General features: G+C 41.2%; 1 protein-coding gene across 2 annotated transcripts in view; it reads left to right on the top strand.

Moving 5' to 3' along the window:
• The window catches only part of spidr (scaffold protein involved in DNA repair), a 29,678-nt gene that overhangs the window by 7,019 nt on the left and 10,419 nt on the right, over nt 1-12,240 (top strand). For both annotated transcript variants that reach the window (XM_070974311.1, XM_070974310.1), the window contains exons 8-10: nt 705-915; nt 5,326-5,530; nt 6,728-6,981. In XM_070974311.1, the coding sequence (XP_070830412.1) occupies nt 705-915; nt 5,326-5,530; nt 6,728-6,981 (670 nt within the window). The remainder of the gene's footprint in view (nt 1-704; nt 916-5,325; nt 5,531-6,727; nt 6,982-12,240) is intronic.

Below are 12,240 nucleotides of genomic sequence, written 5' to 3'. Positions count from 1 at the left end.
CAGATCCTTATAGGTCAAAAGAAGGAGTCGAGTACTATCTAAATTTTGTTCTGCTGCAGGTAGGTATTCTGATGATGTTGTAATCTGAGGTGTAAATGCCCAAATTATGCACTTAACATTCATGTTTGCACAAATGCATGTTTAAGTATAATGGTTCGCTAGCACTCACTCTGAAATGATTTACTCTTATGATATTAAAATCCTCCCTCTGGCATCTTTCACGGATCGTTAACGTACATAGGCTGAACTGCATTGACTGTGTGCTCTCATGCTGCAGTTTTCACAATTCAGCACAATCAACTTAACACACAAAATTCAAATGCAGCCAAGTTGCTTTTGTATCTCACTTTGATTTATGGCTTCAGGGCATTGTCTTGATTTGCCCTTCTTAATTATCTCTGTTGACTTTTTTGTTCAGGCCAAAAGCACAGTCAGTGCTGTGGTAAAATTCCAAACATTTGCACACTCACCCAGTGGGATTCACTGCGTTTCATGTCCAACTCAGCCTGTAACAACTTTTACAGTTACTGTATGCAGTGTGAATTGTTCTGATGCTAAAAGTGAATTACTCTCATAATGCATAATGAGTCCCACAGAGGGTCCATGATGGCGTGAGTACGCTCTGTATGCAGACACACAGAGTTACGCACACTGAAACACACACACACACTCAACATCTGTGTTGTTGTCGCTATGCTCTCCAGTGGACAGGCCTGGCGTACTGGTGCTGGAGGTGCTGGAGGTTCAGCAGGAGTGCAGCATGCAACTGGTGCACTGTGAGCCCCCCAGAGAGGGCCACCAACACAGTAATCCTGTCTCTGAGGAGAGAGCTCGTATGCTGGTGTTACTCAGCAGAGAGACTGCAGCCCAGCTGATCCTTGCACCCGGAGATATCATTCACATATATCCACCATGGTGAGAAGATGCAATGCACGATGCCCTTTAAAATCACCCTCGACTCAAAACTGCATTTTATTTATTGTTCCTTCACCTGGATGTTTGACCCTCACTGTGCAGAATGATGAATGTGCAGAGTTTGACACTAAAAGGCTGTTTTCACTTAAATCTGCTGAAGGAGGAAGGTTTTTCTGTGCTCACCTTAAAGTTAACACATGCACATATGAGCATGATTTTGTGACATCACAACTAGTTGGGAAGCCAGTCATGGTCAAGTCCACAGCTTACACAAGTATGATGTGGAGACTTGAAACCTCCAGTGAAACTGAGCTTACAGTGACGTAAAGCACATCTTGTGTCCAGCAGTGAAACTTTTGAAATGAACAGTACTTGCATATATTGATAAGTTCTGGATTTTTTAGAAGGGGAAAAGACGTAAATATAATATTTTGCAAAACTGTATCAGACACATTGTTATTCGAAGCAGAGTATTTTCAGATGTCTTATAATGTGTCTGAAGGGGATATTTAAATGAAAATCACATTTTTGCATGCAAGGGGGTTAAGTCGAAAAGTAAGCACTTTGACTTGAGCACCAACAGCGGAAAACATTGACTGTGGAAGGTAAAGTAAGGTTAAGATCATTTGTCTCCTTAGAGGGTGTTTTCTGCAGCTGAATCACAGGCTGCTGTAAGTATCTGGACTGCAATTAATAATTATTTTTATTATTAAGTAATCTGCTGAATGTGGTGAAAAGTGCACATTGCAATTTCCCACAGCCCACAGTGACATTTTCAACTATTTTTATTTTTTCCAACCAATACTCAGAAACCCAAAGATATTCTGTCCACAATGATGTGAAACACAGTATCCTCACCATTGAGAGGCTGGAACAAATTACTTCAAAGGATTCATGCAGAGTAATTAATCGATTCTCTATGAATAAAGTTTCATATAACATCACATTACCCACTGAAACAGCACTCACAGTGGGGATGGTGACACATTCTGTGAGAGATGATATGTTATTATTATTATACTGATTCTACTTTTTCTTGCATTTCCCTGTTTTGCTTAATCGTCTCTTTGCAGACCATCGAAAAGTGACACACAAAAAATACTTAGAAAGAAGTTGCACAGTACAAGAGTAACAGGATCTCACAAAAAAATGCAGAGGAGGCATCCTGATAGATTGAGTACTACACATGACTATATGTGTTAAACATAGATTAGATAGATATGGTGATACATGCCTTGTTTATATTATGATTAAATCCAAATATTTGGGATTTTAAGTAAAAAATGCACTGTTCTCAGCGCACAATAGTAAGCAGCAAAGACCCAGATGTGAAGACCAGTCCCTCACATACAGAGCAGAGAGGGAGGGAGGTGGGGGCTTTTTTTCCCCCTTTTTTTTGGGATTGTTTTGGAGTTGGAGCGAGGCAGCAGTTGACTCCAGCTGTTGGGAGTTTTGGTTGAGTGTGCTCTGGAATATCCAAGCTGGCGGAAGTGCAGGGGCCTCCTCAGCGCTCTGACGTCACGAACAGCTCCAGGGAATGCTTCACATTCCTCTTCCTGGCAGTAGTTAGGTCATTTCCAGCAAGCTGGGGAAAAAACACAGTAGGATTATTTTCTGGAGCATTTGGGAGCGGAGAGTGGAGGGAGCCAAAGGGCTGAGATTGAAAACACATGGAGGTTTGAGAGTATCTCTGGCTTTAGCACCTCTCCTTCCCTGTTGTGTGCTATTCCTGAAATCACATGATAGAGTGGAGCGCCCCCACTAAACCCACCCATTTACTCTTTCAAAGAATTACTTTTCATCTGAGCAGACACCCCTAAATTCTCTTTTGTTTTGTGTAACTTACTGTCAACAGTCACAGCATTTGGTCCATATTTTAAATCAATCACTATTCCAACTCAATAAAAAGTCCTTAAATCATAACAAGTGAACAGCCATAACCAAGAAAAGCTGATGACAAGCTTAACATTTCTCTAAAGAGATACGATTTAATTTAACTTTTACAGCTGACAGGACAGGCCAAAGTGGAAAAACCCGGAATTTAGAGCACTTATCAGTTTCCGGTGTGACACTCAGGGAGTTATCCTCCCCCATGATTCCGGCAGTGAGTAGGTTGGCTCCTCCCACCTCCCACGCCTTGTTGTGAGGGGGCCGAGACCTCAGTGGAAATACCTGCACGTATTACTCACTTACAAGCTGTGACGCCAGCAACCAGGGCCACTCCTTAACCTGGCTACCTGTCTGATGATGACAGCTGCCCACTCACCTGTTCACAGTGAGATCAGACTTCCTGTATGGTTGTTGTACCTGTTCTCGTGAACGGTACGTTCCGCTCTACTAACATAACAGTATGGCTTTCTTTGATTGCAGATCTCTGATCAGATGCTGGTCTGATAAACATCACTTTCAGGTAACAGCGGTAGAAGAATATACTACTACTACTACTACTACTATTTCAATGAGTAAGCAAGTAGCAATAGTTTCATAATGTGGTGCACTATGAAAAGACCCCATTTCAAGTTAAATTCATTCAAAATTACTTATGTAAAAGTACGAGCGACAAAAAGTATTTAAAATATAAGCTCACGTGTAGAACACTGCATGTACCGTGTCAGTGTTGTGTACTTCATATATACTTTATTCACCAGGTTTGTGTGTACTAGGAATTAGATTTGCTGCAGATGTCAGAACAGCAAATTGAAGTGAGATTGCAATAAAGATAGAAAAAGAAGAACAGATGGTTCAAGGGGAGATGAGCGTATACAGTTGAATAATAATATAATAACGTTAATCATTAAAAATAATGCATCAACATGCATCTTTACTGGTTGAAGGGGAACCTATTAGGACTGATTTACTTTACATCCTGCTCGGTAATTTGAGGAAAAACCCTGATTCCAAAATCATGGTTTGGTATATGTGCTGAGTAAATGATAAAACTGTTTACTGTCGCGATGCCATGGATTAATTTTCAGTTGATTGACTAACGGGTGAGTCATCCAAAGTGTCTGTACCCGCGCACAGTGCCAGGAACCACATGTACAGTGCAATGAAGGACAATGACCCTGCAACAAATACTGCTATTGTAAAGCTTACATTATAATTACATTTTTCATTTATACAGCCTCAGGTGTTGATTTAACTGCTATGAAGCTGTAGTTCGTACCAACATTTGTGTGATTGTGTCCACCTATGTTCTCACTGAAAGGCCTCTCTGAAACAGTTTAACCCAAACTGAACTTTATAACCATCACAAAGGTCCCATTAGGCCACATTTCTTTTTACATAGGCGTACCTGTAACTGGCATCTGAGTGTATATAATAATTTGGTCTCTGGATAATAATCTATTCCCTTCTGTTTTTGTTGCACATCCAAACAAATTGTCTTTTCCACTTCATCTGTGGGTTTGATTTCTCTGGCTCAGCTATCGCCTCATCTCTGAGACGAGCTGTGACATGTACTTCAGTACCAGTCACAGAGCGCACTTGGCTCTGAGTCAGCAATAAGCCATCATCATACTATTTATCCATGTCACATGCGCAAGAAATTAAGTCGTAACTCAAACTTAACTCAAACAAAGCCCCATATAATTATCTGGCTGTTATTCAAGGTCCTTTATTCTCAGGCTCAGTACCGCACAGGTGTGTGTCATTTTTCTTAATGAGCCAAAGCACATGACCAGAACTGTTTCCATTGAGCTTTTATGGATAAGCTCAGCATCTCCTTCTTGGCACACATGGATGAGAGTTAAATCTGAGCTGATAGCGGTTAAAATGAAACACCAACACAGGAGCATTTCAGGTCACACATATGCAGCCTTTGCGTTTGATTTGTTGTTTTTCATCAGCGAGCTCTTGGCCCGTTTGATTGTGACGGGCGGTGAAGTATTTTTCCACACATGATGTCACATTTGGAAAGTGTCTTAATCAAGCTGTGCAGCGCTGCGAGGTGAAGCCTTTTAAGAACCTCAATTACATGGAAAATGTATCTTGTACCTTAGTGAAAGAGGACAGATGTATCCGCAGTGTATTTTCACCTTCCTTGGAGGAGTTTAACACATTTGAGCTTGCTGGTTGCTACCGAGTGAACAGACCTGTGGAGGTGGTTGGTACCTTATCTGTGTTTGGCATTCAAACAGTCTCGAGTTCTCGCCCCCCTACATTTGTGCAATAATCTATGCACTGTAAAAGCTGAGTTTTTGCATCTGTTATCAACACAATCACACAGCAGACTTTATCATTGCCCAACACCTTAAATATATATATTGTCTTGTGAATTTAAGGTCCCAAACTCAATTATTTTGCACCATTCATTCAGAAAGGGGAAAATCAAGACGCAGAATGCAATGATAGCGCTGAAGCAACTGCCATACCTTAAATCTAAAATGAGTGAACTTTTTCTCTTTGCAGGCAAAGTCTCTCTGTAGAAGGTTTCGACTGTGATATTATTCTGAACACACACCTCAGCCAGAAAGTCTCCTCTGCCTCCAAACCAACCAACATGTCTACTCCTAGAGGCTTGCTCTCTGCAGAGAGGTGCAGTCCGTATTCTCTGTGCAAAACATTTGGACTGCTGGAGGTATGCGGGACCACAGAGGAGCACAATGCCAAACAGGTGTGTATGCGTCAAATGCCTTTCATTTAATTCCCACTTCAAAATATACTCTATTTAATGGCTTAAGTTATAGGTCATGTAGGACATTAAACAAACCTTTTTAAACCCTCGTGCACACGCTCAGTGCACACTTAGCTACAGTAAAATGTTGTCAGTCCAATAAGTCAGCATATAAACATAGCTGGTGGTGACAGCTACAGTATACAGTGTGCAGGGCTGTTTGGCTACTGGCTATAATGTCACTGGTCTACTCGGGTTTAGTCGTTTATGTACAAACAACAAAACAGCATAGCATCCTTATGCATCAGGAGGCTTATGTCAGTATTCATGAAATTAATACAATTTAGTCTTCTGAATGAAGTCTGTTTAAATGGAAATTAAATCACAGGTGCAACTGTGCCAACATAGGTTTCACTTCAGAATATTTTTGCACAAGAAATAATAAATTCTTAAATAAATAAAGTCTCAGTGGAGCATTCAACCCACATCAATCAGTAACAGGTGTGTTCAGTCTCCACTGTGGGGATATTATAAGTGGCTGGCTGACACATATGTTTGATTTCCTCTGAATCTCCGTTTGCTTTGAGCAAATACAAAAAAATTACCCAACTACTACTGGCAGTGATCGAGTAAAGACATGGCATCATCGGCCGCGCCCTGCAGATTTCGAACACTGTGTGAAGAAAAGTTGATCCTCATGGTAAATACTGCTCGGTGCCATAAATTGTGTTGACAACAGACTGTATGCTGATCACTGTGTGACAGCTTCAGCTGTAACTGAGATTAGTGCTGTGTTTGTGTGTGTCACATATGAGCCCATGTTATGGTGTAGAGCTGAAACTATTAGCCAATCAATCAATTAGTTCATCATCAGAAAATTAAAGTAAGGGAACCATTTTGATAATATTAATAATAATATTTTAAGATTTTCTGCTTTTTCTCATTGTCTCTCTTTGACTTTACAACCAAAAGTCCAAAAACTCAAAGATATATTTCTTTGATTTTAACTTAACATAAAGCCCAACAATTATTCATATTTGTGAAGCTGAAACCAGCATGATGGCTTTGAAAATCACTTAAAACTACGGATTGCTTAATCAAAATGCTTAATTTTCTGCCAGTCAGCTAATTGGTTGAAGGTTTGAGACATCATTTGCGTTAAGTACTGACTTGTTTTCTTCTCTTTCTCCCCTTCAGGTTGTTGGCTTTGATGCTCTGTGCAGTTTTGGAGGTTCAGGAGTTTTGACGAGACACTGCCTGTCTCTCCTGGAAGCGATTGAAGGGCTGGGCCAGGCTGGCTCTGTGGGGCAGGACGTGGAGGTGGTGGTCCAGAGAGTTTACTCCATCCCTGTGCCTGACTGCTCGCCCATTTCCATTCTTAAGCCCAGAGTTCCCTCCAGGTCTTCGTCGGCGGCTCCTCCTCCTCCTGCTGCAGAAAAAGGCAAAAGCAGGTACTGTTGGACGAGCTGATAATGAGCGGCCCATTGAGGTCTTTGGTTTGTTATTTAAGACCAACAGAGACTGTCAGAATTAATCATATTTTATCTGCTGGGCATGCTTCTCTCCCACAATATGAATTACTCTTTTTGTAACAATTGCACGTTGGCCTCCTTGGTCTGAGGCCTTGCATGCTTGTCCGTGGTGGCACAATGTGTGTCTCAGTGGTCGAGCTATTGTTCACAGCGCAGCAGGCCCCACAAAGTCCTCACACTGTCTCCAGCCATATGGCATTGTTTGACAAAGGACACAAACATTTCTAATTGAATCCAGCCGCTCTGTGAGCGATTCTGGCCAATTCTCAGGAAAGACAACATGATGTTTTCAGAATGTCGTGCACCAGCAAGCCAGAGTTGAATTGGTGCCCACTCGTACTCCACTGGGTGGAACAGATTTACAACAGCTTTTATTACCTTAATGCACTAAAGAAAACCACAAGTGTAACCACATATATTATGTGAGTGTAAAGATGTCATGCCTTTCATTCTCAGCAGTACAAAAAAAAAGAAGAAAATTATGGAGCTGAAATTATAAACTGGTGAAGCGATTAGTCGATCTTCTTTGTCATACACGGTAGTAAACTGAATATCTTTGGGTTTTTGACTGTTGGTCAACATAACAAGACATTATTTTTACATTATTTCATTAGTTTTCTGACATTTCGTAGACAGAAACGATTTATCACTTAACAAAATACAACAGTGACACATCATCACCTTATAAAGCAAACTGCTGCTTCTTTACACACCCAGCAGACACAGAGCAACATTAGCACTCTTCGGAGTCACGTTTGTGGCGGTGAATTAGATGAATTTAAGTCCATTATCCGCTCTACTTTTAGTGCTGTTCTGGTCTCCACCAAGTCACCAATATGTGACTCTTTAGAGGCTAAATGCTCCACTGTGTCCACCGGCCTTTCACTATCCTTGCCTGTGTGCCATTTGGTGCTTGGCAATAGCACCCAGCGGTTTTATCAGACTTTTCTGGCTGATTAAAACTGCCTGTTGTGTCTGTAAACAAAACGAGAGCGATTAGAGTGAACTAAAACAACAACGCTCTGGGCTGAAAAACCAAAACAATGAGCTGAAAGACACTAAAAGGCTGTGTGGAGCTGAGGAGAACTGCAGAGCTAAATAATAATTTTCTGTATCACTATGAGAGATCAATTTCACGTCTTTTTTTTTTCCACTGTCGATATAAAAATATTTATTATTGCAGCTTTAAAACATCATTTTGATGGTACACTGACTTGTAATAGAAAGAATGGTGACTCTTTCATTGCCGGTCTGCACCCTGAACACCTGTTCTTTCACTGTGTAACTTGGGTTGAACAGGTACCATCTTTATGGCACGACATCACAGCCAGCTTTACCAGGAAGCTAGCTTGGTATTTTCAGTACATACAAAAATGCAGAGTGACTGAGCAAAAGGCTGCACTAGAGTAAATTTTGGATTGGCTTATAGTTGTTGGTGAGAGAGTGGAATTGCAGAATGTCGCTTTTATCCAGTGACGTGGAGTCTGAGCAATTTTTCCACAAAAATGCAGCAATAATTAACTGTTGTTAAAAGGCTCGTAGTGTGAGCTGTTTCCGGTGTTATTGAATTGACTTGGAGGTCTACTCGAGTGGTCTTGTTATAGTTAATGAATCACTGAATGTTCTACTTGAAGCATATCCAGCGAGCATGGCCTTTAGTTGCCTGGCCCTCCCCAGGCTTGTTGTTTTTGTCCTTTGCTGAGTAATAAAAGAAAAGTATTGGTTTCTCTGAGTGGAGTGGCCCGAGGGGCATGCTGTGGTGAAGGGAGGAGAGCCCCTGTCAGCTGACAAGCTAACTGACTAAAAGAGCATGGGTTGTAACCTGACACTAATGCTCCTGCCATGCTGCTTCTGCGGCTGGTAAACAAACGCCGCCCTCTGACCGGAAACACTCCTGCCCTTCCCTCCATTTCTCTCTAACTCAACCAGATGCAACAGGCTCGGTCGGTAGTGAGAGGATGGAGGTGGGGCAGAGGTTAGAAGGTTATAAGGAGGACTTGAGTTCAGAATATCTGTGTGACCCTTCTGGTCCTAAAGTCCTACATTTTTATTCGTCTGCCCTTTTACACTTTATATTTTCACTCTTTACCATTTTGTTTTTTCTTAAATATAATAAAGTGCTAAAGTAACTACCACTTCTATCAGTTTTAATCCTTTTCATGCGAGGTTTTGGTTTGAATTGCTGCACAGAAATAACAACATTTCGTACAATGTGTTGCTTATAGTACTTTTCCAGGATGCATGCCTGCTCTGTGGAGAGGAGGGTAGTTTACTTGGCAGCCCACTGGCCCCATTCTGTATAAAGACAAGGACAGTCTGTACCTCTAATGTTGTGTCCCCAGCCTCTATGACTCACTCTCCTGGTCAACATGCTTATTTGATCCTTTTGTTGTTTAGCCTCTGTGTTAAAACACACATGGGAGAGACGCCAGTGTGATATTTATGCCTGAAGAAGATGTTAAGTTCCCGTAAATTCAGAATAGAATAAACAAGAAGATTAACTGTTTGCAGGAAGTGAGGAGAGGCTAGTTGGTGTTTTTTTTTTTTTTTCCCCTCTGTGGAGAGGGAACACAATGTGCTGCACAGATCCTCTTACAACCGTGTTTATCACTCTGCCTGCACTGATTGGTGGACAACACATAGGAAGGAATCCCGCCTGTCCGCCCCCCCACCAATGAGGCCTCTCTGCTGTATTCCTAATGTGTGGGTCACTTGCGTAGTGTTGCCAAGTAATGTGCATGTGCGTGGGCTAGCATGCGCATGCAGTGTGACTGTGTGTGTGTGTGTGTGTGTGTGTGTGTGTGTGTGAGAGTGAGTGAGGGTGTGTGTATGAAGGAGCATGTGTGTGTGTTTGCACAGGCTCAGTGGATCGTAGTTCCTGGAAGAAAACCTGACTTGCTGAGAATTCTGTGATCGCTCACAATAACAAATTCCTGAAAACGGCCTGTGACTGAAACCGGCCACCAGCCAGATGATTTTTTTTGGGAGTGAGGGGTCGCTGTTTGAGGAAGTGGGGCTGTGAACGGCTAAAAGAAGGGACTGAGTGGGGAGCTGGTTGTTTATATCAAGCTGGTGTCTCATCACCCTTTTCTTTTCTATCTGTCAAGTGTCATATCAGATTTCATACCAAGTTTTTTCAAGTTCAGACAAGCGCCACTTAAAGTGAAAGTGTTTATTTATCCCCACCAAATGTGACTCTTGCAGCTGTATTGATATTGGAGGCAAAGTCAAATGTTGTTTTATTGATTTAATTTAGCACTATTTTGTAATATGGCAAGGAAGTTAGAAACTCCTGGTTTCACACAAAGATTAAGTACAGAATACAGTACATAACAGCATTTTTCTTCCTTTTTTTAAAGCAGATTTTTATTTATTTATTGTGTTTTTTATGTGTAGTAATAGCTGAAGGGGTTATTGTAGATTTTAGTTGTTGTCAACAAACCCTATGAAAAAACCAAACCAATGATAAATTGATCCTGTTAGTATTTCTCGTGTGGCCAAAGGCTTGTCTTTGTGCTCTTCATCTTAAACATTGTACATACAAACAGATCAATGAGCGCTGCACGGGGTCACATGATTCTTCATTAGGATGAACATGCACAGTGTTGATCATTTTGAGTTGAGCCACAAACACCGTCCTGATGCGGCAAAAACTCACTTGAACATTGAACATCGAATGTGTGTTAATCCACAGCTGAAAATAGTCCCCAACAAGTGCACGATAACTAACTAACTAATAACTAATTGGCACTGCTGAAACAATTAGACAATACATTTAGTCAATTGAGAAAGTTGCAATAATTAATTTGTAAGTTATTTCTCAGAAAGAATGCAGAGCCTGGTTCCAGGAGGACAGTAGCCTATTACTCCACAATGATAAGTATTATTTTGAAAGAATGTGAATGTGTTTGACTTAAAGGAATTACATTTTTCCTGAGGCATGTTCTTGTCTGTCTTGAGAAAGTGTTTGACATGTATTTGCTTTGGTATATAAATTGCTGTTGACTGGGGTCTGTTCTTGCGGCTTTAAATTTTTAACATATGCGCTCATGTTTACAGCCCCATAAACATAAAACCTACAGAAACATCATTTCTCTCACTTTTTTATGTCCAACATTCCTCATTGCTTTAACAAGATGTCATATAGGTCTGATTTTGGACTGGGAATAAAGCAAACAACTGAGAATAATCTTGGTTACAACGTTGGCCCTCACCACCAAATGTCATGTCAGGAATGTTATTTAGATATCTATTTCCAGGTCTGTCAAAACAAACACAGACAGACCCCATGTTTACCAACAGAAGACATTTATAGGCCCAGTCAGGTGGTTGAAAACAGTCTCAAAACTTTCCCAATGTCTGGGATGTGCGCATGCATGCACATGCATGATGGGCTCACTGACAGTCCTCCTCCCGCTTCCCTGTTTTTTTTTTCTTCCTCCTCCTCCTCCTCCTCCTCCTCCTCCTCCTGTTCTTCCTCCTTGGCCGTTGCTTGTCTAACCAGGGGATATGAACTCCACTGTTTACTCTCAGGGCTGGTACAGGGCTGTGTCTGGGCTTGACTGGCTGAGATACTGGAGCCTATAGCAGTTCCAGCTCCTCGCTCACTGGGAGCAGCAGAGTGCAGGAAAACACAGCAGTTCACTGCCTCACAACTTTGTAGGCCAAAGGGCTTTTCTGTCAGCAGCAGCCTGTCAAACCAGCCACCAGCATTAACACTTTCAAATGTCAGTACTAAGCCATAACTGTGTATCGTTAGTGTGTCACCCCTGGGAACAGTGGTGTTTCATTCACATAGAAATGCTTAATTTTGTATTAATGGATCGTTATTTTTGGCAAAAAAAAAAAAAGTTTCAGATCATCTGAAATCAGATCATTACAATCTGACAGTTGTATTTTTAATTCAAACACATATACTCTTATTATTTATTGATTGATTCATTTAACACTCATGAACGTGTCAGAAATAGTAAAAGTTGTACTGTGTGCACATCCAGCTCCAGTAGGGTGCAGGTGCAGCCAGGACAAAAGCAGCATACAAAGGAAAAATAGATGAACTCTGCACATGAAGTGTTGCAAATTCCCAAAAATGTTTGCAAATAAACTGTCAAAACAATCTCAACTCAAGATTGAGTGCTTGTTTGTTCTGAGTTTGCTCAGTTGCCATGAAACTGTGGA

The sequence above is a fragment of the Chaetodon trifascialis genome, chromosome 11, assembly GCF_039877785.1.
Source record: "Chaetodon trifascialis isolate fChaTrf1 chromosome 11, fChaTrf1.hap1, whole genome shotgun sequence".
Classification (NCBI taxonomy): Eukaryota; Metazoa; Chordata; class Actinopteri; order Chaetodontiformes; family Chaetodontidae; genus Chaetodon; species Chaetodon trifascialis.
The sequence above is the reverse complement of the archived record's forward strand: the minus strand, read 5'-3'. Positions and strand labels throughout refer to the sequence as shown.